The sequence below is a fragment of the Castanea sativa genome, chromosome 2 (genome assembly GCF_040712315.1).
Source record: "Castanea sativa cultivar Marrone di Chiusa Pesio chromosome 2, ASM4071231v1".
Lineage (NCBI taxonomy): Eukaryota > Viridiplantae > Streptophyta > Magnoliopsida > Fagales > Fagaceae > Castanea > Castanea sativa.
This window is the reverse complement of record NC_134014.1, coordinates 38,202,845-38,229,939: the sequence shown is the minus strand read 5'-3', so window position 1 is coordinate 38,229,939 and position 27,095 is coordinate 38,202,845. Positions and strand designations below refer to the sequence as shown.

The 27,095-nt window shown below is 33.7% G+C and overlaps 1 protein-coding gene across 5 annotated transcripts; it reads right to left on the bottom strand.

The window, feature by feature from the left end:
* Window positions 1-26,830, bottom strand: LOC142623832 (MADS-box transcription factor 23-like). Of its 5 annotated transcripts, none has more exons than XM_075797301.1 (9): window positions 26,635-26,830; window positions 26,285-26,508; window positions 13,210-13,288; window positions 7,790-7,851; window positions 1,092-1,191; window positions 943-984; window positions 755-838; window positions 440-624; window positions 1-364 (listed from the first exon to the last, which is right to left on the bottom strand). In XM_075797301.1, the coding sequence occupies exons 2-8, from the start codon at window positions 26,464-26,466 to the stop codon at window positions 472-474; spliced, it is 702 nt and encodes a 233-aa protein (XP_075653416.1). In that variant the 5' UTR covers window positions 26,467-26,508; window positions 26,635-26,830; the 3' UTR covers window positions 1-364; window positions 440-471. The 5 variants fall into 5 exon arrangements, with proteins under 5 accessions (XP_075653416.1, XP_075653415.1, XP_075653412.1 ...); XM_075797300.1 differs by having other exon boundaries at window positions 2-364; window positions 470-624; window positions 26,635-26,829; XM_075797297.1 differs by having other exon boundaries at window positions 5-367; window positions 470-624; window positions 26,635-26,826.
* Between the last annotated feature and the right edge of the window lie 265 nt (window positions 26,831-27,095).

The window sequence follows — 27,095 nt, the reverse complement described above, 5'->3', positions numbered from 1 at the left end:
TTTCCTTTTAGAGCCGAACAAGTATTATTATATGTTTCCTTTTATAATACCAAGTATGTTCCCGAAAAGTTCCGTTCAGATTTTTCCATATGAAATATACACAGATACACAAGATAGGTTTCATTCAGATTTTTTCTGTATGCAATTTATGTAGATACACTAAATATCTGCTTTCACCAATAAATTTAACTCTATTTGTCGTTAATTTCATAAGCAATGTCATACTGGTGACTGTGCTGATTGGATTTTATGTCGATCATCTGACACCAAGGAGCATGTTCCCCTGTGCTTGGTTATTTGTTTAAAGTGAGTTGAATAACATCTGTTCAAAGTCCTTGGTGCATTTCTTTGATGTAGTTGTACACTGCTGCAGTTTCATGAATTATATTTGGGAATTGGGATCAATACTGAAATAGTACAAAAATCAGTGTTTGATTACTTTTTTAGAGGGCGTGAAGAAATTTTTTACTTTTAGTCTGTTTCTCTTGCTGGTGTCTCATAAAGTTGTTGGTCTGGCTGGCTTAGCTGAAGATGGATAGGGGCATGCAAGTCCTCTCCGAAGTTAGTTCCAAATGGAATGAAGGGACTTATGCTTTCTGCATTCACATGCCTTGTGCTGCGAACCTGAGACGTGAGTCTGATTGTTATGCTCAAGAACTTTACTATTCTCACATCTCACAGTTCAAAAGATGTAATGATGGTTAATAACTTATTTAGTTATGTTTGGAGTTCTGGTGGTTATAAACCAGAATACCTTCTTGCATAATTCCAAGTTTTCTTCACTTATAATGTTTACCTTCTTGTACAGTTCTACATTCTCCTGATGGATAAGATTGCCCTGAAATTAAAAAAAAAAGAGTAACTTTTATAACTGAAATAGTGTTTAATAGAAAATTCTGACAAGGAACAACTAGTTATTTATTTTTTATTTCCTGGAAATACCCTTCGGCTTAGCTCTTGTATTTCATCAGTTAAGATTTGTTCCTGCAGAAGTTAAAGGAACATGTCAATTGTCATGCATGTGCTTAAGATTTAACCTCTATGGACTTCACACACACACACACACATTGCATGAATATTAGGCTTCTTACCTTCTTCATTCGAATGCCCTGCAGACTCATTTCTAGTCTGTTCTCCAGATATTGTAGGTCTTTGACACCCAGACCATAAAGCTGTTCTCCCATCATATACCTATCTTATCATGGCATTTTAAATTAGGTTAATCACTAGGGTTCAGATTTATGCTCTTTATGAGGTATCTATTAATAATATATTTGTTGTTATTGAATCATATTCATTATTTTTCTGGTATATGGAATATATAATATATTGTAAATTGCATGATGAACTGTGGTAGTGTTGGAATGAGATATGGTAGTGAGACTAGTTTTTGATTTGTTTTAGTGCACATTTATCTGATATTCTGGATTATGTCATTATTTAAACATCTAAAAAGTTGACTTTGAATATATATACGCACATATTCTTTTAACTACAGGTAGATCTATTTTTAGTTTGACTTACTGGGTATTTTATGAAAAAGCAAGGTATGGAATGTAATTCTGACAGCCCCCTCTTTTCTCCTGCCTTAACATATTTATTTTCCATTAGGGTTTATACATATATAGTTAATCGATTATTGAAGCCATCATGGATATCAATTTATTACAACTTCGTAATTTTGTCTATTCAAGATTTTATTTAATGGGGCCCATGTGTGAAGTCTAATTGAAGTAAAATTCTTGTGGTTTTAAAGGTAGGTGTGAGTCTTTAGTGTTTAAACAGTTTTTTAATTTGTTTTTTAATTTAATTTAATTTTATTAGTCATGGTCAATTTTTTTTCAAGGTTAAATCTCTAATTGTAATTCCTACAAATTAAGGGTATTTTGATTGTTTAATAGAGTCTATAATTTTCTAGGAGATCCTATGTATCTAAAGTTTTATTTTCTTGGGTTCAAACTAGTATTTTATCAAGTTTTTAGTTTATTATTCAAACTAGAAATCTTAATACTACTAGTACATAAAAGAGTCCTATATTTTTGTGATCAATATATTCAATCATAAAACATTGAGTGCTTTGAATCACGAGGCAAGTTGGTCTTTGTTTTTTTTTTTTTGTTTTTTGTTTTTTTTTTGCAGTTTTGTTCATGGTTACTGTTCACAATTTGAAATTATTATATATATATATTTTTTCTTTTCTCCTCTTTTCAACTGCAATTCAAATCTTTTCTCTCTTAAACCCAAATCATCCTTCTAAAAAAGGTTCTAACCCAAAAATCAACAAATTCTCTTAAACATTAACCCGTCACAGGAACTTATAGACAAATTCTTTAATTTTTCCTACGATTTTACTGAATGTTTTTAGTGTTATCAAATATTTTACTGTAAGATTTATCAAGTTTTTAGTTTACTAGTCAAACTAGCAATCCTAATACTAGTTCAAGAAAGAGTCCTATATAGTTGTGCTCAATGCTTCAATCATAAAAAAATTTAGTGTTTTGAGTCTTGAGGCACATTGACCTTAGTGTTTTTTGTTTCTTGATCCCTTTCTCTTTTCTTTTTTGTAGTTTTGTTCATGGTTACTGTTTACAAATTTGAAATCATTATATTTTTGTTTCTTTTCTGCTCTTTTCAACTGTAATTCAAATCTTTTCTCTCTTTGACCCTAATCCTTCCTCTAAAAAATGTTTTAACCCAAAAATCCAAAAATTCTCTTAAACATTAACCTGTCCCAAGCCCTTCTAGACAAGTTCTTTAATTTGTCCTACAATGTTACTGGATGTTTTTCAGTGTTAGCAAATATTTTACTGTACATAATACTTACTGTAATATTTATCTTAATTATATGTGTTGAACTCGAATAATTCCTATGCTATTAAGGTACAAACATTGTGTGTTGTATTTGTGAAATAGTCATCAACATATGCGGATTATAACTCCTGATGCTTCCAAGTTGATCATCTTTTTTTTAATAATCTTGTGAAAGTATGTAACCTAAGTGAAAGCTCGGATTTGTGTGAATACACAAGAGCTTGTTTAGACTCCCAAAAAAATTTACGGCGAGATTGCTTTTACTCTAACTTATCTAAGTGCAGAACATGAGTAAATGAGGCACCATAAATTGATAACTACTCTAGTGCATAAACATGAACAACAAACAATAAAAGTAAAGTATAAGAGCATAAGGATGTATGCATGTCCAACACATAAACATGATGCGATGAGAGCAACAAAGCATAGATGCTAAATGTAACTCAAAGCACCATAAAACAATGAGAAAACAAACATAAAGAAAAACAAAGCAAAACAAGGTTTTCTAAAAAAAAATGTCTTCTCCCCCTTAGTATATACATTTCCCCTATGGCTTTCTCCCTTTACGAATGTGCACGAGGTAGAATTTCTCCCCCTAAGAATGTGCACGAGTCATATAGAAATGATAATATACTCCGGTATACTCTCTAGCATACTCCCCCCCTTTTTCAAATAGACAAATGAGTCAAGAGGAAGGAGGGATAGAAAAGAAGATATGAGCAAGTGTATGATGCATGAGGGGTGCAAGATGAATGAGAAAATGAATCTCGAACAAAAGACAAAAATAAAGAATGTTACAAAGCATAAAGTAAACATGACATGCTAAGGATGAAGGAACAAGATATAGACCTAGATATGATATAGACACAAGAACATGTTATATGTACTAAAATGTCTAAAAAAACTTAACTAGCATGAGTGAATGCAAAATATGTCAAATGTTAGAGTGTGTGCATCAAGATGCATTTAGTGTTCATCTAGTATGCATGTGAGATGCATGACTAATGCATGAGTCAGCACTCACGGGGTAAAGTGTGTAAAACACACAACTAAAAATTAAAACATGATAAACATGAATAATTATGGTGATCTCCCAAAATTGGCACTCATCAGAGTCCAAAACAACGAAAAAATACCATTTGAGCATTTTATCAAACACTTAGAGTGCACACACTACACATGTATGTTAAACAATGCATGAATATATAGAAAACTTGCTTAAATACATGTTATTTTTGCCACAAGGGGCCAACATCCAAAACAAATCAACATTTAAAATAAAACCCAATAAAAAAGATGGACAAAAATTAAGTTTTTCAACCCCCATTAGAGAATCCCAACTATGAACATAAAACCCCTAAAAACATAATCTAAGGATCAAAATCAATGAACAGAGTTAAAGATTACCTTAGAGATGTTAATGGACTAAAAAACAATTGAATTTAGTTGGGTTTTAAAGTAAAAACATTAAACTAGGGGTTTGGAAGAAGATGAGAGAAATTTAAAACAAATGTCCCATGAAAATGCCCTTTAAAAAGCTGATCTGAAAATTTTCGCTGGTAACTTGTTGGTAAGCTTCTTGCGAAAATTTTGCTGGTAAGCCTTACTCGCGAAATAGTCGCATCGCGAAATAGTCGTGAAACAGTTGCGAAACTCTATGTCCAAAATTGAAAAACTTGAAAATTGAACCATTTAACTCGCGACTGAGCTTACACATGAAATAGGTCATGAAAATACCTAGAAAACATGTTTTTCACACAAAAACAACTTGAAATTTTTTGAAAAACCTATGATACAAATCACTTCAAAAAACAAACAAAAAAACAAAAGTCTTTTTGGTTTGATCCACATATGGTTGAGCACACACACATCACATTTGAACATGTACAAACACACAAATGAAATAGACATTCATGAACATTAAACTTGAGTGTTGTGTGTGTGAATCAAATGTTGAATAGTTTTTAGTCTAGAGTGATATTTCAATGATCAATATAATCAAGTCATACATAATTAGTACTAAGTCAAGTGGTCTATCTCAATTATAGAAATGAACATATATAGCTCCTCACCAAAGTGATTACATTTGATTAAAAGCTTTTCATTTGGCTTCCATTTTTCATACTTTTGATCAAATACAACTCAAAATTTTGAGAAGTGATGCCATAAAGTTTTTGATAGAAATTTGACAAATTAGCCTTTGGTTTTGACACCATACATTTTAGTACAAACTGCTTTCCTTTTTTCCTAGTCAAATACTAGTATGTGCGATGGATTTTTCAACTCAAAATTCTCTTTTCGAGATTGACATTTGTAGAGTTCTTAAAAAAACAAAATGTGAGAAGATATATAGACATAAGTCTATGCATGTACCAAGATCAAGCAAGTCTATTGACCAATCATTCATGACAAGTTTGAAGATCTATTTACAACAATAAAACGTAAATTTCTAGATGTCGTTTACACTTAGAAAATGTGCATACATAACAAGTTAAACTCATAAATGCACTACGCCATTAGTACGGAGGTACTAGGCCAAAATTACATGTAAAATATGCTCAAACATATACAATCAAACTTTTTGAAATTTTCACTTTTTATGTATTTTTGGATTTTTTACATACAAAAATAAAAGCATAAAAGTAAGATCAAATGCAGAAACAACATAAACAATGCATATAAAGAGATGCAAGATGCATAAATGCATGACAATGAAACATCTAATGTATAAAGAGTCCTATAAAGATCGAAAGAATTAGATTAAAGACCAAAATAGTAAAAGTTCAACCATAGGAACCCTTCCTCATCCAAACGAAACGATTGTTTGGAATGAGTGTCTCAGGAGAAGTGAGACGAGGGTTGGAAGAATAAGAACCGGAGATGCACATAAACAAGGAGGTAAGAACATCAAAAACTTTTTTCAACAGCTTACCATTTTCCCCCAAATCCGGTTTTGCTTTTATATCACAACTTTCAAAAAACTCAAGTTTCTTTTTTCTTTTGATTCTTTTAAGAGCTTGAAACTTAGAACAACGAGGTTTTAGATGACCAAAGACACCATAATGGTGACAAACAATGGGTTTAGGTCCACTATACTTTTTAGGGAATGATCTAGCAACATGGTTTTGTTCTTTCTTCAACATGGGGCATTGAGGTCTTATGTGATCGATCACGCTGCAATGGTGACAAGTAGGAATAAACTTAGATCTATTCAAATCCTTAGGATAAGACCTAAACAAAGGCTTAGGCTCAAGAGCCTTTCTCTTCACCTTTTGATTTCTTTTGTATGGAGGAATATACCGATTTGTCTTTAGAGGTAAACTCACACTAGGTACAAAATTGGGCACCACAACATGATTGCAACAAAGAGTTTCTTCATTTTTAGCACTAGGTTCAACAATCAAACACTTGGCATGCATCTTAAGAGATTCATTTTCACATTTAAGATCATCAACTAGTTTGTTAGACAAAACAAGTTTAGCATCCAAGTCCATATTCAAACATTCAAACATTCAAACTCTTTTAGTTTTTTAAGAGAATGTTCAACAAGTTTTTTATACTTTTCAACCAATTTGTTGGAATCACTGAGCTTAGTAATCAAATCACCATTTTCACAAATAAACTTGCTCAAATTCTCATGAAACTTCTTAACCTTTTTCTTCATGAGTTTGACATTTGGAATTTCAACAACACCCATAGATTCATGTAACATGTCATCACAAGTAAGAGGATTAACACTCATAGAGGCATTTTCACAAACACATGGCATGTTACAATCAACAACATCCATAGAAGAATACAAAACACTATCCATGGTAATGCACATAAGGGGGTCAAGGATCACACTTAGGTAATGAAACTAAAACAAGTGTACCCACTCTAATACCAATTGAAAGCTCGGATTTGTGTTAAACACACAAGAACTGTTCAGACCCCAAATTAAAAGATTACGGCTCGATTTATTTTACTCTAACTTAACTAAGCGCGGAAGAGAGTAAATACGAGCAAACAAACAATAAACTACTTTAAGCCATATTCATCATATATCAACATTAAAATGAAAGCTAAAAGAGTAGGGAAGAAAGATGCAAACACAAGATAATACCAAGATGTGTTATTGAAGAGGAAATCGAAGAACTCTTCGAAAAACCTCTCCGCTGCCCTTCAAGTGATAAATCGATCTTCTAGACAATAAGTTGGGATACACGAATAGCGAAAGACCCTCCAAGCCTAATCTACCTAATGCACCTAAGTCTTCTAAGCTCCTACTCCAACAAGGCTTCTCGGAACCGTGTTTTGTCTAACTTTCTAGATCTCGCAATACGCCCGATTGCATCCGTCAAACCTCACTTGCTTCTTTTGGCAAATCCCGAAAGCATCTCAAACTCCAAAACACTTTTTACACTTTGAAAATGTGTGGGTTGTGTTTGGGTACAAATCTCCTCTCAAGGTATGGCAATGAGAGAGGGAAGGAGAAGATGCTACAATGATTTCTCACTAAGGATGAGTAGCTCTCTCTCTAAAAGATGAGTGTGTGTGTTGTAGAAAACTTATTTAGGGTTTCTCTCTCTAAATGGTCTCCTATACATTTGTGGGTAATGATGGTATATATAGTATGAGTGAAGGGTAAGAAAGTCACACTTAAAATCCTCCGGGCAGAGAGTTTCACGGGTTTCTTACGGGAAGACCTTACCTACAAGACACTCTCGGACATGTGCTTCTCACGTGCCCTTTTCGCAGGATACTCTTCTCACAAGTTAGTCGCGAAATTGCACTGATTCTTCATTTCATGCTCGATTCTTCACCAACTTAATACTAAACCCAATATAATAAAACCCCACAAAATATAAGGAGCAAAATTAAAACAATTACAACACTTTTTGTCATGAAATAAAACCAACATAAAATATAGTTGTAAATTACAGCTTTACACTAAGCTTGTAAAATTATGTAATCTAAGCTGAAGGAGAGAATGTACCGGTGGTTTTCTCGCAAGTCCTCTAGTTGTTGCCTTAAGATTGCTGCCTCCCTCTGCCAAAACTAGCAAGTACAGCAAAAAAAATCAAGTGCATGAAAAATTTACAAAAATATTTTCTTCACCCGACTAAATGGAAACAAAGGTATTTAAAAAAGTATCCATAAATATTAACAACTAGAAACAAGATAAGCTTCCATTGATGTTCAAGAAATTTAACTAATGATCATATGCTGATTTGGAATTGCTTGAAGCCAAGCTACAGAAGCAATATTGGACTGTTTAAGAGTTGCGGCAACATTCGATCTATTCAGTATATGGTTCTCTTTGATATGTTTGAATATTATCCATGATAGCTTAACATTTTTGCTGATGCATTGACTATCAAGCATTAATTAAATATTAGCTTAAACTTTTGGTTGTTACATACATGTATGTAATCAATTAAGGTGCAAACATCATGCCTGATTCAGAGTTATGTTGATTTGTTCTCCACTTTTCTATACTCTCTTGGCTTGTGGTTATGTTAATGGTCTATCTGTCAACCATTAACTGAAGGCCTTATAAATAATAAGGCTTACCTAGTGTTTAGTGTTGATTAAAACAAGTTTTCAAGATACCTATTATTAAGTATGGGCATGTGATGAATATTAAAACCTCTTTTTCTTATGTATTTTGGCATTGATGTATATGGAAAAATCTTGTTAACTTAGGTTACAATGTATAAATTCTCTTTTTTGTCTGCGATCAGTTGGTTTTAATTTTAAAGTTGTGGAGTTATGTTGTGCATGTGAATTTTGACAGTTGCTATAACAGACTATCAACAATATGGGGTAAAAGGCATAAGTAGCCTCCTCTTTTTTTTGTTTCTTGGGTGAGTGGAAACAATGGGAGCCAAATACTGCAATTTTTGTCTCTACACTTCCTTAAATGCTAATATTTATGATGTCCATTATGTGGCACCCACATTCAAGTGTGGTCCAGATATGTATAATTAGAATAGTAAAACAAAATAATAAATTTTGTTTTTTCTAATACCATGATAAATTACCATTAATCTTAAAAGCTTATACAAATAGAAATGATGAATTTAATCATATAACTATTATTTTATTAGTAAAATCTGCTTTGTGACCATGGTCATATTCAATTATAATTCTAAATAGTTTTTTTCATAAGAATTTAATTAATCATGATATGATCATGGTTATGCTGTTTGTCATAGTCAAGGAAGTAAATGAGTGCTGCTATGTTTAACTTGCATGTTGAAGATCATGTTGTATATATGAGAAGTGAGGGCCAACAAAGAAAGTAAGTTTTCTTTGTGAGGAAATTGGTGAACTTGACCAGGAAGGGAAATAGTAGGATGTTCTTGCAAAAATATTGCCCTTTGATGCTCACATCTAGAGAACTTCTGTTCCCTGATTCTTTCTTTTCCATCTTTGCTACATTTTCTTGATAAGATAATTCCATTAAAGATAGTTCGTTTCGTGACTTGGCCTAGCAGGATTCTAGAATATTATGATATTGCGTTCTTTGTATTACTACAATTAGTATGTGACCACTAACTATGTGTTGGATATCTGTTTGTGAATGAGCTTTTTCTCAAATAATACTTCCTTCTAGAGATTGACCTAGGATTTCAAGTTAGGGGGCTCGAGATAAGCGAAAAGAAAAAAAAAAAAAAATTCAAATATACATCCAAATAGTATTAATAAACTTTCAACCAACACAAATACACAAAAATCATTGTTTCTTAATATATTAAGATGCAATCATCTACCAACAAAAACAAAAGACACAAAACACTATTATTTTTTAATACACAGAACACTACTGTTTACACTTTTTTTAAAGATTTACATGGGCTGGGTTGATGATTCATGACTTTGGAGGGGGCCTAAGTCTAAATTTTTTATTTTTTACTGAAAATTAAACTACTAATTTTTTTTTTTGGACTTAGGGGGGCCTGGTCCCCGCAGGCTCCCACCTGGGTCCGTCCCTGCTTCCTCCTATCACAAGAATGAATGAAGGGTGAAGTCGTGGGTTCAAAACTCATTAGATAAATATGTAACTCTTGCCAATAAAAAAAGAAAAAAGAAAAAAGAGTTGGATATCCTTTTGTTTTAGAGCCAACAATGTTTAGTAGGATAGGAGTAATGAATTTATTTGCCTAATACAAAGGGACAATATTGAGTCCTTTGCTGCTTGAAAAATTTACATTTATTTATTATTTCTAACTGCAAAACTTTAGTATATTAATTAAAATGTTGAAAACATGATAGTGAAATTTTGTATTTGGTGCCTAAATATTTAAGTCTTCTGCAAGAATACTGTCACTTATCTGTATGAAAATTTTATAATTAGATAGATGAAGATGGCACTTGAAAGCTTCCATGGCAAGGGAGTGTATAATTTATGTTTTTATCATCACCCTTTTTCATAAAAAAGAAATCCTCGCCATTTCTCTCTCTCTCTCCCTCTCTCTCTTTAATTTTTTTTTTCTTATTGGGGAAGGAACAACTTTCAAACTGAGTGTTTGGCAAGTTGAGGTTGCAAAAGGGTTCTGGAACACCACTTGATTACACCAACATCGTATAATATGGTGGGATGGTGGTTGGTTAAGATTACATGATTAAATAGAATAGGGAAAGAAGAAAAAGAAGTTAGATCTGACTTTGACATCCTCTCCTGCAATTATACATAGGAAAGCATTATACCTTGTATTTTGCCATAGTGTCTGTAAAGGATCTTCAACTTAATTCACATGCTTGAAATGTGAGAGGTGTGCGCACTCAAGGAACTATGCTTATGCATAAAAGGAAAAAAGAGAGGAGCTATGCCAGTGTCCAAATCGACGTAGATTTGGATTAGACATGCCTAGGTTGAAGAGCAAACAATATCTTTTGGAGATGATCGTGAGATATACATTGCAGGAGATGTGTCATTTCATTTAAACTTGAATTTCTTATTCAATGAATGTGTATATACTTATTGAAAAGTAAGACTTGAAAGTTTCGATTCAATCAGTGGCTGTCGTAGTTTTGCAAGTAAGTTTAAGTGACCAACACTGCAAATGTGTTAAATTTGGAAACTGTTGGGAAAGGAGCAAGAACGTGAAGGTTTCAGGCAACTATACAAACATACGTATTCCAGGAGATAGAATAATAGTATACTGTTTTGTTATTTTAGAATTTCCTGAGTTGGCATGTTCTATGTATGCTCACAAAAAATGGGATGAGAAAGTGAGAAAATCATTGGCAGTAATGCCTGGAGGCTGAATGCATGTGTATAGATGAATGTAGGCATATGATACAGTTTGAGTAGACTACTTGCACCATGCAGTTATAATAGTCTAGTTGCATTGTGTGCTAGTCCTGAGATGCTGTGAGATAACCAAGGTGTTGAGCATGACACAGTGACATCGCCTACATTTTATATGAATCATTGGATGTCTCTAATTGTAAATTAGGTAATCTTGTATGTTGCTTATGAATATATGAGTTTAAGATGTATATTATGTTAGATGTTTTGGTAGCATCTGAGAGAAAAAGAAAGTACTCTATTATAAAGCCTTAACACCTATTGGAGTGGATATTGTCCCATGAAAATGTATTTGGAAGCCTAAAGTTCTAATACGAGTTGTCTTTTTTTTTTTTTTTTGGCATCTTTGGGAAAAATCTTAACAATAGATAACCGGAGGAAGAGAAACATTAATTTAGTTACTTGGTTAGTTAGTGTTGTATGTGTAAACAAGTTTGGAGACAATTGATCATTTGCTGCTTCATTACACTCTTGGTGCCAATGAGTTGTAGGTGGCTTTGTTTGGGGTTCAACAGGTGATGCCTCAAGGGGTTAGAGATTTACTTGCTTGTTGTCAAGGTAGTTTTGGGAGACATCAGATAGTGAGATTTGGAAAGCTATCCCTCACTGCTTGATGTGATGTATTTGGCGGGAAAGAAATTCTAAAAATTTAAAAGGGTCTGAATGGACTATTTAAGACATAAAGTTTCAGCTCTTTAGAGCATTAGCATCTGGGAAGCTAAAAAAGTTATATTTTACACCCTAAAAACCTACTTTATTTATTTTGCTATCTCATTTTACAACTCTCTCTACATTCTAGTTTCTATTTTTACATTCATCATAATAAAATAATATAAATTTCCTAATAAAATAAATATAAAACTACCCCCTCCCTCTCCTCTTCCCTGCCTTTTTACTCTCTTTGTCTCTTTTCAACATTCACAAACTCAAACCTAGAACAGAACAACCCAGATCAAGGCAGCCACCAAAACTCAGCCACCACCACCACCAACAATCAAAACTGAAACCGCCACCAACAACCAAAACAACCACCACAATTACCCACACCACCAGCCACAAAATCACCACCAAAAACGAAAAAAAACCACCACAGACCCACTGGATTTGCCACCATAGCCAGCTCGATCTAACGCCATCACACCGTGACTTGCCACCATAGCCTGCTCGATCTAACACCACTACACCATGACCAACACCTCGACCATAATAGACCCACGACGAGCAAGCGAACAACCCACGGCGGCAAAGCTAGACCCGCGGTGAGTTGCACTGATTTTGTTCAACCAAACCCATGGCGAGCAAGCAAGCATACCCATGGTGGCGAACCCAGACCCACGGTGAGCACAACCCGATTTTGTTCAACCGCCCAAACACCACCCATTGGATATAAATCCAACCACCCAAAACACAACCCAAACTCCAACCCAATCTCCACCCAAAATCCGACCTAAATGCCGACCAAACAAAGAAAAAAAAAACAAAGAAAGAAGGATTCAGGGATGCAGAGAGTGAGAGAGGCTAAGGGAAAAGTTCGAAGGAAGAAGTGAGAAAGAGAACAAATAGTTTAGAGAAGAGAGAAAAAAAATTTAGAATAAAATATATTATTTTTTTATTACATCTGATGAATAGTGGGTTGAATATATACAACTCCACTGTTCACGGATGTTAAGAACTTTCCCATTCCCAAACCCGGTTGGAGCACGTTTTTACAGAGTTGGTGGCTAAAATAGCAACTAGGGGGTTTTTACACCCCCATTGCTAGTGCTCTTAGAACCTTGTATGATTGATGACAGCAACAAGAATATTTTCTTTCTCTAACTTATTAGAATATATAGATCATTGTAATGTTAGAGCTTAGTTGTGATATGCATCATCTAGTATACGTCCTGTGTACTTTTGTGCATTCCATTTTTTTTAATTAAACTTATTATTTAACCAAAAAGAGGAAAGTACTGAGTATTAATCCTAGAATTTTTTCATTAGGTTTTCATGATTGTAACTTTATAGCACACTTGCAAATAGTTTCAAACGAAGCTCCATTTATTGTGGAACATTTGCAGAGAATCAATGTTGAAGATAGCATAATGCATGGCGTATACCTTGACTTCTGATGCTGGATTTTGCAGTTGCTGATATTCCCCCTTTGATTTGTTATATCTCTCAAGTACCGCATTCATGCTGGTGAAAGTAATTAGAATGATCAGATTTTGCAGTAATTATCACTATTATATGCATCAATATGAAATAGAGCAGCCATAAGAGAGATGTGTAAGAAAGATAGATACATATTCCATTTGAAATTAAGCCATAAGAAAATATCATGCTCAGCATAAACATAAAGCTTTTCCGATATCATCAGAGAGCACACTTGAATTGTACATATTTGGTTAGGGTTTTATTTTCTCTCTCTCTCTCTCTCTCATCTTCTTTCCTTTCCCGGCCTCTTCCCTCAAACCAAACATAGTGTTACTGATTTAGGCATTTTATCATGGTGCGAGCTCAGAAAACTCAAATAACTGCAGCCAATAATTAATTCAAGATTTTTTTCTTTTAATGTTTTTTACTTATTTAATAACTTTCCTCCGGTCCACACTTTAAGTTTTACCAAGAACAACATATTTCACCAGTAGTTTATTTCCTTCCTGGCTCAACATTTTCTTTCCTCCTGGAATTGAGAGGAAAAAGGGAGAGAGAAGAGAGGGTCTGGAGGGTGGGACACACTAATAGACTATGTTTCTTTCACTTTCTCTCCTACAAATAAACACTTGAAAGGAAAGTTTCTTAAATTTCTCTTCCCTTCTTTCCCCTCTCCCCTCATCTCTTTCCTTTCTCTTACTCCCCTTTTGTTTTTGCCCAACATAGCGTAAGGAACTACAAAATTTTCTTTGGGGTCTATCCTCTAGTACCAAAATGCAATTTTATGAAATTCAAAGCACAATTGCACACACGCTTGCATGTAATTATATGTGCGTTTGCTATTTTGTTTGAAAAATTGACTAAAAATATTTTGTACTTTGGAAATGGCAAAAACTAATATCACAAGGAAATTCTTGATTTCACTTATAGATTTTTTTATATAAAATATTTTGATTAGATTCTACTTCTTATTATAAAGTGGATCAAGTTGTATATTATTGAGTAGTTGGAAAATTTATAAATTTTATGTAATAATCTGAATTTAAATTGAGCATTTATATAGTATATGTAACAAAGCACAAAAAGAAATTTTTAGGATACTATACACACATACACAAACATTTGTATATAATTATGTATGCGTTTTTTTTAAATTAATTTTTTTAAAAAAATTTTGCTTAACGTGAGTAAAAAATTTCATACTTTGTGAGGGATAACTAAACTAATATTATGGAGAAATTCTTAATTCGATCTAGTTTTTTTTTTATTTATTTATTTATACTTTTTTAACATCATAAATTTTGATAAGATACTATCTTCCATAGAAGATTGAATAAGCCATACTATTAAGTTACTTTAGAAATTATGTTTGAATTTAAGTTGAGCATTTATATGGTATTTGTAATATATTTTTAAATTTATTAACGTGTTATGAGACAATTTTTTGAACCTTTTAAATATTTAAATTGATACTCTGAAAAACTTCAATTTTTATTCACAATACTAACAAACTTGTGAAATACACTGGGTATCTATAACAATTATTCAACTCAAATAGCAAAATAATACACTAATCAAGAAACGTTTGATAAAATTATTATTCCAATCAATCTTTCAAAAAACTTGATTGTCTCCTTGAATATTGATTGACATCTCATGGGACTTTGTAATCGTTCTTGTCCCAATTAACAACAAAATACTAGAAAACAAGAAATACATAATAAATTGAAGAAAAAAAATATTTGAGTACTCAAGGTAGGTAGTTGATTCAAAAAGTACCGAACACATATAACAAAAGAACTCTTCTAATAAAATTTTTATTACTCATACAAAATAGTACTTTTATTTTGGATTTGAGAAAATGATTCTATTAATCACATTCCTTTAAATATAAGGGTATATGAACCACTAAAGAATTTCATGTAAATAATGAATTTGAGTGGATTTTGTTATATATAAAAATTGTATGATATATGTAATCTTATTATTTTTTATGTGATACTAGTATCTCTTTTAAATTGCTTTTCAGTTCCTCAAAAGTTAATGTACTTTTTGGGGCAAATTCATATCTTTTGAGGCAGCCAAAGCTGCCAAACTCTAACAAATTGCAATTTTGATAAACGGTGAAGTGCAAATTGTAAATTTACCCAATTACAATGTTACAGGTTTTTATAATTTGGGGTGCAAAATGTAAAAATCCCCATAACTAGGGTGGGTTTGTGTAATTAAACTTTCTGTACCCCTTGGTTTCATGTTAAGTGTATTGTGCAACTCACAAAGGCCACTACCGATACACATGTAAGAGTAATATTTCTTTCTCATTGTTTGATAGGAAACCGAATCTTAATTTGATTATTTATTTTCTTCCACTTTGTCACTTCACGTGGCTTCATTTTATTTTGGTATCCTTAACTCTCAACCGTGGACTCCATGCCAACCCAACATTATAATTTTATTTTATTTTATTTATAATTCTAATAATGAGGGAAACAATTCATTATCTAAATATGATTTAGACCAGGTTTTGGAATGTGACAATATAGCTTGTGCTCATGCAGTCGGAAGAAAATGAAGAAAAGAATGGTTCCTCTCCTATAATGAAAGATCTTCTTAATGAATTTTAAGGTGTCATTCCTAAAGATATTCCATTAGGTCTCCCTCTTATGAGAGATTCAACATCACATTGATTTTTTTTCTAATGCTGTTATCCCAACATGGTAACATATAGAATGAGTCCTAAGGAGCATGGAGAGCTACCATGGAAAGTCAAAGAGCTTTTGGCTAAAAGGCTTGGTGAAAGAAAGCATGAGTCCACGTATAATCCCAACCCTTGTACCAAACAAATACGGAACATGGTGAATGTGTTGATAGTGGAAGAGTGAACAAGATTAACATCAAGTACTGCTTTCCAATTCCTCATCTTCATAATATTCTTAATGAACTTCATAGAACCACTATCTTTTCTAACATAGATCTTTGTACGTACTGTCAATCAACAAATTCAAATGAGGTGGGGAGATGAATGGAAATCCACCTTTAAGACAAGGGACAAACCTTTATATATGGATGGTTATGGAAATTGATCTTTCTGATGTGCTTAACACTTTTATGTGAATTATGGTTTATACCTTTTATTGAAAATTTTGATGTTGTATACTTAGATGATATTTTGGTGGACAACAAGCCTAGGGTGCAACACTTAGAGCATCTTTGGCAAGTATTCAAAATAAGGAGCAAAAGGTTTTTGCCAACTTGAACAAGTGCCACATCTTAACCAATAGCCTAGTGTTATTCGGCTATGTTGTTTCTGGTAAAGGGATACAGATGGATCCAAGTAAGATTGAGGAATTCAAAAGTTGACCTATGCCAAAGCCTCTTCATGACATTCAAATTTTTCATAGTCTTGCTTCATTTTATCGGCAATTGATTAAAGAATTCATCACTATCATTGAACCTATCATTGAATGCCTTAAAAGAGGAACTTCCAAGTGGACGAATGAAGCAAAATAGTTTTGAACTCATCAAGAAAAGGGAAACAAAAACTACTATTATCTCATTTGTGAAGTTGTGATTTACAACTATGTTTTATGTTGGCTTTATTCCATAACAAAAAGTGTTGTATTTGCTTTATTTTGTGGGATTTTATTGTATTGAGTTTAGTATTAAGTTGGTGAAGAATTGAGCATAAAATGAAGAATCGAGCATAAAATGAAGAATCAGTGGATTTCGCGACTGTTTCGCTATTAGCTGATCTGTGAAAGAGCCATGTTAGAAGCACATGTAGGAAGTTGAAGAGTCGTTCCAGCTTGGAGGATTTCGCGAGTGTCTCCCGGGTAAGGCCTTCCCGCGAGATACCCGCGAAACTTCTACTTCGAGAATTTTTAAGTGTGACTTTTTTACCCTTTACCCATACTATATATACCCTCATTACCCACAAATGTGTAAGGAGGCCATTTAGATAGAAAAACCCTAGATAGGTTTTCAACAACACACACATCCATCTTTTAGAGAGAGAGCTACTAATCCTTAGTGAGAAATCATCCTAGCCTTTTCTCATTCCCTCTCCCATTGTCATACCTTGAGAGGAGATTTGTACTCAAACACAACCCATACCTTTTCAGAGTGTAGAGAGTGTTTTGGAGCTTGGAAAGCTTTGGGTATTTGCCAAAAGAAGGCGGTGAGGCTTGGCGGATGCAATCGGGCGTATTAAGAGATTTATAAAGTTAGAGAAGACATGACTCCTTGAAGTCCGTTGGTAGCAGGAGCTTGGAGGGCTCAAGTATATTGGGTAGACTAGGCTTTGAAGGTTTTTTCTTATTCGTGTACTCCAACTTTATTCTCTAGTGGATCGATTTACCGCTTGGAGGGCGGCGGAGAGGTTTTTAGCCGAGTTCTTCGGTTTCCTCTTCAATAACACATCGGCGTGTTATCTTGTGTTTGCATCTCTCTTCCCTTACTCTTGTACTTTACTTTTATTGTTTATTGTTCATGTTTATGCACTAGAATAATATCGGTTGATTGCGCTTCATTTACTCTTGTTTCTGCACATAGTTTAAGTTATAGTAAAATCAATCTAGCCTTAATCTTTTAATTGGGGGTCTAAACAGCTCTTGTGTTTTTAACACAAATCCGAGCTTTCAATTGGTATCAGAGCGGGTACACTTGCTTTGGTTTCATTACCTAAGTGTGATCCTTGACCCCTTTGTGTGTATTGCCATGGATAGTGCTTTGTATGCTTCTATGGATGTTGTTGATTGTAACATGCCATGTGTTTGTAAAAATGTCTCTATGAGTGTTAATCCTCAAAATTGTGATGACATGTTACATGAATCTATGGGTGTTGTTGTTGATATTCCAAAGGTCAAACTCTTGAAGAAAAAGTTTAAAAAGTTTCATGAGAATTTGAGCAAGTTCACTAGTGAAAAGGATGATTTGATTGCTAAGCTCAATGAATCCAATAAATTGGTTGAAAAGTATAAGAAGTTTGTTGAAAATTCTCTTCAAAAGCTGAAAGAGTTTGAATGTTTGAATATAGAATTGGATGCTAATCTTGTTTTATCTAACAAACTTGTTGATGAACTAAAATGTGAAAATGAATCTCTTAAGATGCATGCCAAGTGTTTGATTGTTGAACCGAGTGTTGAAAATGATGAAAACATTTGTTGCAATCATGTTGTGGTACCTGATTTTGTGCCTACTGTGTGTTCTACCTCAAAGGACAAATCTGTGTACATTCCTCCACACAAAAGAAATCAAAAGGTGGAGAGAAAGACTCTTAAGCCAAAGCCTCTGTTTAGGTCTCAATCTAAGGTTTTGGATGGATCTAAGTTTGCTTCAACTTGCCACAATTGCGGTGTGATCAGTCATATAAGACCTCAATATTCCAAGTTGAAGAAAGAACAAAACCATGTTGCTAGATCCCTCCCCAAAAAGCCTAGTGGACCTAAACTCATTGTTTGTCACAATTGTGGTGCTTTTGGTTATCTTAGACTTCTTTGCTCTAAGTGTCAAGCCTTTAAAAGAATCAAAAGAAAAGAGAAACTCGAGCTTCTTAGAAGTTGCGCTTTGCAAGCTAAACCGGATTTGGGGGAAAATGGTAAGTTGTTAAAGAAAGTTTTTGATGTTCTTACCTCCTTGTCTATGTGCATCTCCGGTTCTCATTCTTTCAACCCTCGTCTCACTTCTCATGAGACACTCATTCCAAACAATTGTTCCATTTGGATGAGGAAGGGTTCCTTGATCTAATTCTTTCGATCTTTGTAGGACCTTTCATACATTAGATACTTCATTGTCATGCATTAGATACTTCATTATCATGCATTTGTGCATCATGCATCTTTTTATATGCATTGTTTTTGTATTTGATCTTACTTTTATGCTTTTGTTTTTGTGTGTGTAAAAATCCTAAAACATATAAAAAGTGAAAAATTCAAAAAGTTTGATCGTATATGTTTGAGCACATATCATATGTGAGTTTGGCCTAGTACTTTCGTACTAATAGCGTAGTGCATTTACGAGCTTAGCTTGTTTTGTATGCACATCTATCTTTGTGAGACAAATCTTGAAATCTATGTGTGATTGTTGTAAATCGATCTTTAAGCTTGTCATGAATGATTAGTCAATAGTCTTGTTGGTCTTGATACATGCATAAACTTGTGCCTATATCTTTTCCCACGTTTTTTTATTTTTGCTTAAAAAGCTCATCAAATGTCAAATCTCGAAAAGAGATATTGAGCTGCAAAATTCGTTGCACATACTAGTATTTGACTAGGAAAAAGGGAAAGTGACTTGTATTGAAATGTATGGTGCCTTAAAAAGCCAAAGACTTATTCTTACAAAGTCAATATATCAAAAGTTCAGGTATCGATCTCAAAATGAGATGTACTTTGTTAAAAAATGATCACATGCTATGTTTTGTAAAGAAGCCAAATGAAAAGCTTTAAAGTTATGTAATCATTCTTGTGGGAGATCATATATGTTCATTTCTCTAATTGAGATAGTCCACTCGACTTAGTACTAGTTGTGTATGACTTGATTGAATTGATCATTGAAACTTTACTCTAGACTAAGGATTATTCCACACTTGATCCCCACACACAACACACAAGTTTAATGTTCAATGAATGCCTATTTCATTTGTGTGTTTATACATGTTCAAATGTGATGTGTGTGTGCTCAACCATATGTGGATCAAATCAAAAAGATTTTCTGTTCTTTTTGTTTGCTTTTGGAAGTGATTTGTATCACTCATGTTTTTCAAAGTTTTTCAAGTTGTTTTTGTGTGAAAAACATGTTTTCTGGGTGTTTTCGTGATGTACGCTCAGTCACGAGTTAAAGGGTCCAATTTTCCAATTTTTCAGCTTTGGATAGAGAGTTTCGCGAGTAAAGCTTACCAGTGAGACACCAGTGAAATTTCGCGGGTATCTTGCTAGTATGTAACTAGCGAAAATTCCTAGATCAGCTTTTTAAAGGGCATTTCGTGGGTCATTTTTTTTTAAACGTATCCCATCCTCTCCCAAACCCCTGTTTTAATGTTTCTACATCAAAACCTAACTAATTTCAAGTTTTTTTCATTCCATTAACATCTCTAAGGTAATCTTTAACTCTTTTCATTGATTTTGATCTTTAGATTATGTTTTTGGGAGTTTTTATGTACTAGTTGTGATTTTTCTCAAATGGGAGTTGGAAAATTTAATTTTTGTCAATATTTTTTATTGGGCTTTTTTTAAAATGATGTTTTGCTTTGGATGTTGGCCCCTTGTGGAAAAAATAACATGTATTTAGGCAAGATTTTCATATGTTCTTGCATTGTTTAACATACATGTATAGTGTATGCACTCTAAGTGTTTGATAAAATGCCCAAATGACATTTTGTTGTTGTTTTGGACTCTGATGAGTACCAAATTTTGGAGATCACCATAATTATTCATGTTAATCATGTTTTGATAATTGGTGGTGTGTTTTATACACTTTACCCCATGAGTGTTTTTTCATGCATTGATCATGCATCTCACATGCACACTAGATGCACATTAGATGCATCTTTGCTACACACACTTTAACACTTGACATGTTTTGCATTTACTCATGCTAGTTAAGTCTTTTTAGACCTTTTAGCACACATAACATGTTCTTGTGCCTATCTCATACTAGGTCTATATCACGTTCCATCATCCTTAGCATGTCATGTTTACTTTATGCTTTGTAGCATTGTGTCTTTAAGATGTTTTATATTTTGTTTGAGCTTCATTTTCTCTTACATCTTGCACCCCTCATGCATCATACCCTTGTTCATATCTTCTTTTCTTTCCCTCCTTCCTCTTGCTTCATTTGTTTATTTGTGACAAAAAGGGAGAGTGCATACCGAAGAGTATACCGGTGTGTTTCGTTATTTCTATATGACTTATGTTCACATTCTTAGGGGGAGAAATTCTACCTTGTGCACATTAGTAGGAGGAGAAAGCCATAGGGGAGATGCATATACCAAGGGGGAGAAGACATCTTTTATGAGAAAACCTTGTTTTGTTTTGCTTTATTTTATATTATGCTTATTTTCTCGTTGTTTTATGGTACTTTGAGTTACTTTTAGTATCTATGCTTTGTTACTCTCTTTGCATCGTGTTTATGTCTTGGAACACACTTGTGCCCTTGTTGGATCTTGTATCCTTAATGCAAATACTTTAGTATTTTGCGTTGGTTATGTGTTGGACATGCATACATCCTTATGTTATTGTGCTTTATTGGTTGCATGTTCGGATGATCATTTACTTTGCTATATGATCATTGTAGTCATTTCCATATGACTGTTCTTGTATGATCTAGTTGCTCATATGTTTCATATCTTGTTTACTTGATCACATTTTATTTGTTACATTATACTTGTCCTTTTATCACTTGATTTACCTTGAGGGTCTAATGCGTTTTGTGCAAGTGTTTCAGGTTATAGGTATATATGTTCCAAGTGCTTCACAGCTTCTAGATTTAGGTGTGAGAGAGTTTTGCCATTATTTCCAAACTCACGTTTAAGTCTAGAGTCTGTTATAAGGTATTTTGTCACGGAATAGACAAAGGGAGAGATTGTGAAGTTGTGATTTACAACTATGTTTTATGTTGGCTTTATTCCATGACAAAAAGTGATGTATTTGCTTTATTTTGTTCCTTGTATTTTGTGGGATTTTATTGTATTGGGTTTAGTATTATGTTGGTGAAGAATCGAGCATAAAATGAAGAATCAGTGGATTTCGTGACTGTTTCGCTAGTAGCTAACCCGCGAAAGAGCCACGTGAGAAGCACATGTAGGAAGCTGAAGATTTGTTCCAGCCTGGACGATTTCGCGAGTGTCTCGCGGGTAAGGCCTTCTCGCGAGATACTCGCAGGTAAGGCCTTCTCACGAGATACCCGCGAAACTCTCTGCTTGGAGGATTTTTAAGTGTAACTTTCTTACCCTTCACCCATATTATATATACCCTCATTACCCACAAATGTGTAAGGAGATCATTTAGAGAGAAAAACCCTAGATAGGTTTTTAACAACACACACACCTATCTTTTAGAGAGAGAGCTACTAATCTTTAGTGAGAAATCATCCCAGGCTCTTTTCCTTCTCTCTCCCATTGTCATACCTTGAGAGGAAATTTGTACCCAAACACAATCCACACCTTTTTAGAGTGTAGAGAGTGTTTTGGAACTTGGGAACCTTTGGGGACTTGCCAAAAGAAGCTGGTGAGGCTTGGCGGATGCAATCGGGCGTATTGCGGGATCCGAAAAGTTAGAGAAGACATGACTTCGTGAAGTCCGTTGGTAGCAGGAGTTTGGAGGGCTCAAGTACATTGGGTAGACTAGGCTTGGAAGGTCTTTTGTTATTTGTATACTTTAACTTTATTCTCTAGTGGATCGATTTGCCGCTTGGAGGGCGGCGAAAAGGTTTTTCGTTGAGTTCTTCGGTTTTCTCTTCGATAACACATTTGCGTATTATCTTGTGTTTGCATTTCTCTTCCCTTACTCTTGTGCTTTACTTTTATTGTTTGTTGTTCATGTTTATGCACTAGAATAATATCGGTTGATTGCGCTTCATTTACTCTTGTTTCCGTACTTAGTTTAAGTTAGAGTAAAATCAATCTAGCCGTAATATTTTAATTGGGGGGTCTAAATAGCTCTTGTGTTTTTAACACAAATCCGAGCTTTCATCATTACCAACTTTCAAAAAGGTCGTATTCGGGGTTGATTGTGATTCTTCTAATGCGGGCATCGGTGCCGTACTCAGCCAAGAAAGAAATCCTATCACCTTCTTTTATGCAACATTAAGTGAATCCTACAAGTAGTATTTAACCTATGACAAAGAGTTCTATGCCATTGTTTTTTTTTCTTGATCTATATATTGGAGTCACAACCTCCTTCATAAGGAATTCATTCTCTTCTTGGATCATGGTTGACATGTCAAATGGAGTGAGTTTTTGCAATATTTTTCTTTTATTCTCAAGTATGAGGCTGGTGCTCCAAATTAGTGGTTGGTGCTTTAAGTCGATGACATTCCTTAATTGCTTTCTACATTAATGCAAGTGAAAGTCTTAGGCTTAAACTTTTGAAGGAGCTGTACCAAGAGGATCCTACTTTTCAAGGTGTGGGAAGAGTGTTCAAAGGGTCCTTATCATTGTTTCTTATTGCAAGGTGGCTATTTATTCAAAGGTAACCGATTATATTTTCCATAATGATCTTTAAGGAACACCATTATCATTGAAACTCATGGTTGTGGACTTGTTGTACACTTTGGAAGAGATAAGACTCTTGCTCTTGCCAAAGGAAATTCCTATTGGAAAAAATAGAGTGTGATGTTATGTAACAATAAAAGCATAGTAGGACTTGTCAGTTGTCACAATGCCTTGAGTCATGGCCAAAACACTGGTTTATGCATGCCACTACTCATCCCAAAGATACCTTAGGAAGATGTTAGTATGAATTTTGTTTTGGAAATTATATAAGAGATGCAAAGGAACAAAAGTTCTCGTATGGTGGTTGTTGATTGATACTATAAGATGCCACTTTTTTTTTTCCTTGTTGCAACTCTCAATCCTTGGAACTAATATTCAATTTATCTCAACTTGTCATCCTCAAAGAGATGGGCAGATAGAAGCTGTTAATTAAAGTTTGGGAAATTTTTGAAGAAATTTTGCAGGCAAAAACTTACAACAATGGGATCTAGCTCAAGTTGAAATTTCTTACAATTGGTCTATTGGCCAAAATTGGTTGTAGTACATTTGTAGTTGTTTATGGTCAAAATGTCATTAGTCCCTTCTACTCATCGACTTAATGCAGTTACTGAGGAAAGCGTGAAGTCTATTAAGAATTTAAAATAGTATCTTCAACTCACATTTTTAATTGTTTGCACACGTCTGTCTCCATACATAGTACTAATGTGCAACAATCACTACTCATTTTGATAGGTGACAAGTTTCTTTCTCTGACTCTAAAATGAATGCTCTAGAGTGATGAATGTTCTTATCCTATGCTTTGTATATCTTGGGTGGATTCTTTTGAATGGTGAACTTATTTATCCTGAGTATACTTGTGTTTCCCCCTTAGTCTCCAAAAAATCTTGTAGTAGATAATCAAGTCACATTATCTATTTGATCATGCTCCATCGTTTCTTAGTTTCTTACCACATATATAGATTTAAATAAAGCATCCCTATTATCTTCCTCAAATCTTCAACTTGAGGAAAGTACTTTATTTTTTTTTTTTTGTCTTTTTCTTGTTCAAACTTTTAAAGAAGGATATTGACATACGGAGATAATTTTCTGACTAGGTGAAGACACATGTGGTTAAAAATATTTGTAAAATGACCTTTGGTTAATATATTAATGAAATGAGCTTAGATTAATCTGTGTTGTACTTGTCTTTGAAATAGTCTGGCTCTTTTTTGGTTCCAGGTGTTACGCCTAAGAAACCTATGTATCTCGTATTTAAATTTCTCATATTGTCATTCTCTCATCTCATAATCATTTTTCTGTATTTGTATATACTCTTTATTCAAATATATTAATTTTAAACGCTTAGATTATGTTAACAAGGCATGCTTCATCATAAGAAATCCTAATCCAGTTTGATTTGATAGATTTTCAGTCACATAATGATTCATAATGCACTTATTTGCTATAGTCATGTTACTCCTCTTATTTGGGTAACTTTCTTTTCCTTTCTTTTATTCTCTATACCTTTTGATTTAGTTTATTATGTTGACAAGGCATGTTTGATCGTAATATATCCTAATCCAATTTGATTTGATAGATATTTTAGTCACATAACGATTCATAATGTACTTATTTGTTATATTCAAGTTACTCCTCTTATTTGGGCAACTTTCCTTTCCATTTTTTTATTCTCTGTATCTTTTGATTTAGTTTATTATGATATTTGGGGTCTTGCTCTGGTCCCTATCAGAGGGGGATCTTGCTATATTGTTAATTGTTGATTATTTCTCTATCTTTCACTCTTGTTCATGCTCCTAATTATATGAAGCTTACATTTGATTGATCTTGTCTTAGTGATGCTTAACCTATCTCTAGAATCTTGAGTACAAAATCTAAGTTGTGCTAATTGATTGTATATTTTGCCATGTGTTTGATTTTGTCCATTTTAAACTTTGGCTATATTATAAAGTGAAACATAAAATATGGGAGAGATGATTAATTAGTATTTTCAGAGAAATATATTTAGGAAGTAAGAGAGCTAAAGAAGTGGAAAGTGGAACATAGAATATGGGACAGAGGATTAATCTGTATTGTTAGATAAACACATTTAGGAAGTAAGAGGGCTAAAGAAGTGCAAATTAAGGATGGTAACTGATGCACTCTACGAAGGGATTACGAAAGGCATGCATTCCAGCAGTCCCTTTCTATTTACCTGATGACTTCCGCATTTTTATTCCCTATTCCCCATTCTTTATCTTTAGGTATTTTCTGCCATGTTTGATTGAGTAAACTATATATTTAGTACCCAAAAGGCAATCATCAGTCCCACTATAGCAGGTTTATGCTCAAACCTCAACTAGATGTTCTTGGAATGGAGACTAGGGTATAGTTACTGTCAAAGCAATAGTCCCTTTATTATGTTCCCTATTTGATTCTCCCATTCCCAAAGTAGATATCTTCAGGTTTACCTATGCTTAAATAAATAGATTAATAATGATGGAAGTACGTGATTTTTCTTCTGATATTTTTCTTCTGATCTAGACATATGTAGATTCAAGAATCCGCACACCTAGCCAAAAATTCCTAGTCTCTCTCAACTTAATGCCATGCAAACAAATTTTATAAATTGGATAACATAGATTAACATATGTATGCGCGTGTGATTATTTATATATAGAAGATAAAGACGTGAAAAATTTTAGAAAGATATCTTAAAACGTATAATTACATTATCTGCAACATATAATAGAAAACTCAGGTGGAAAAAAATTGCTATGTTCAACAAAGCATTTTCTTAAAATCATACCACTGAAACAAGAACAAATCAAGGAAAAAGAATACGAGGGCCATACTTGGTGCTTGCAAATTCATATAGCTTTGCAGTGCTGGAGAAAATTACAAGTCCAACTTCAGCATCACACAGAATTGCTAGCTCCTTTGCCTTTTTGATTAATCCCTTTCTCCTCTTCGAGAAAGTCACTTGCCTGCTCGATGAATTATCGATCCTTTGAATTGCAATCTTCCCTCTCCCCATCACTTCTGCTTTCTATTTTCTATACTCTTAGTCTTAGGGTTCCTGCAGTAAAAAAAAAAAAAAAAAAAATTAAGGAATAAAGATTTTAAAATTACTCATCATAAAGGAAAAAAAAAGATTATAAAGATTAATAGCATAAAACTAAAAAGGATCTGATGAAAAGCTTACTTTGTTGAGCCAAAGCAACACCTCTTTTTTTAGTATTAATCAGATAGTGGTGTAGATGGTGTTTAAGTTTTGTGCTGCATCTCTTCTTTTCCCATCAAGAGCTTTATATAATAAAAAGTAGTTTAGGGATGAAGATAAAATAGCATAGAATGTGGAGATTAATTTGAGAAATTAAACAATAATGAATGACTTGTACAGTTGTACTGTCTACAGTGCACAACTCTTGAAATGGATACATAAACACTGTATATTCGTACTTTATTCGAGTATTTTGATGGCGCCGTCTGTGGTATTAGTTAGTGACACGTGGGTATATAAGTACATTAGAGTAACTGAGCCAGAAAATTTTCTTGGCTAGTGTAATGTATAATTTATAACCCAGGTTGAGTAATGTAATATATAAATTTTCTTGGCTTTCTTATCCACATTTAGCATAGAGGCAATAAAGAGAGCACATCAAT

Bases quoted from the DNA above. Each gene is read 5' to 3' on its own strand.
- LOC142623832 (XM_075797301.1), bottom strand. From the start codon at position 26,466: ATGGGGAGAGGGAAGATTGCAATTCAAAGGATCGATAATTCATCGAGC. The intron at 7,852-13,209 runs GTATACGCCATG...TGTACTTGCTAG, and splicing joins ATCCAGCATCAGAAGTCAAG to TTTTGGCAGAGGGAGGCAGC. The intron at 839-942 runs GTATTTCCAGGA...TTTTAATTTCAG, and splicing joins TACAAGAGCTAAGCCGAAGG to GGCAATCTTATCCATCAGGA.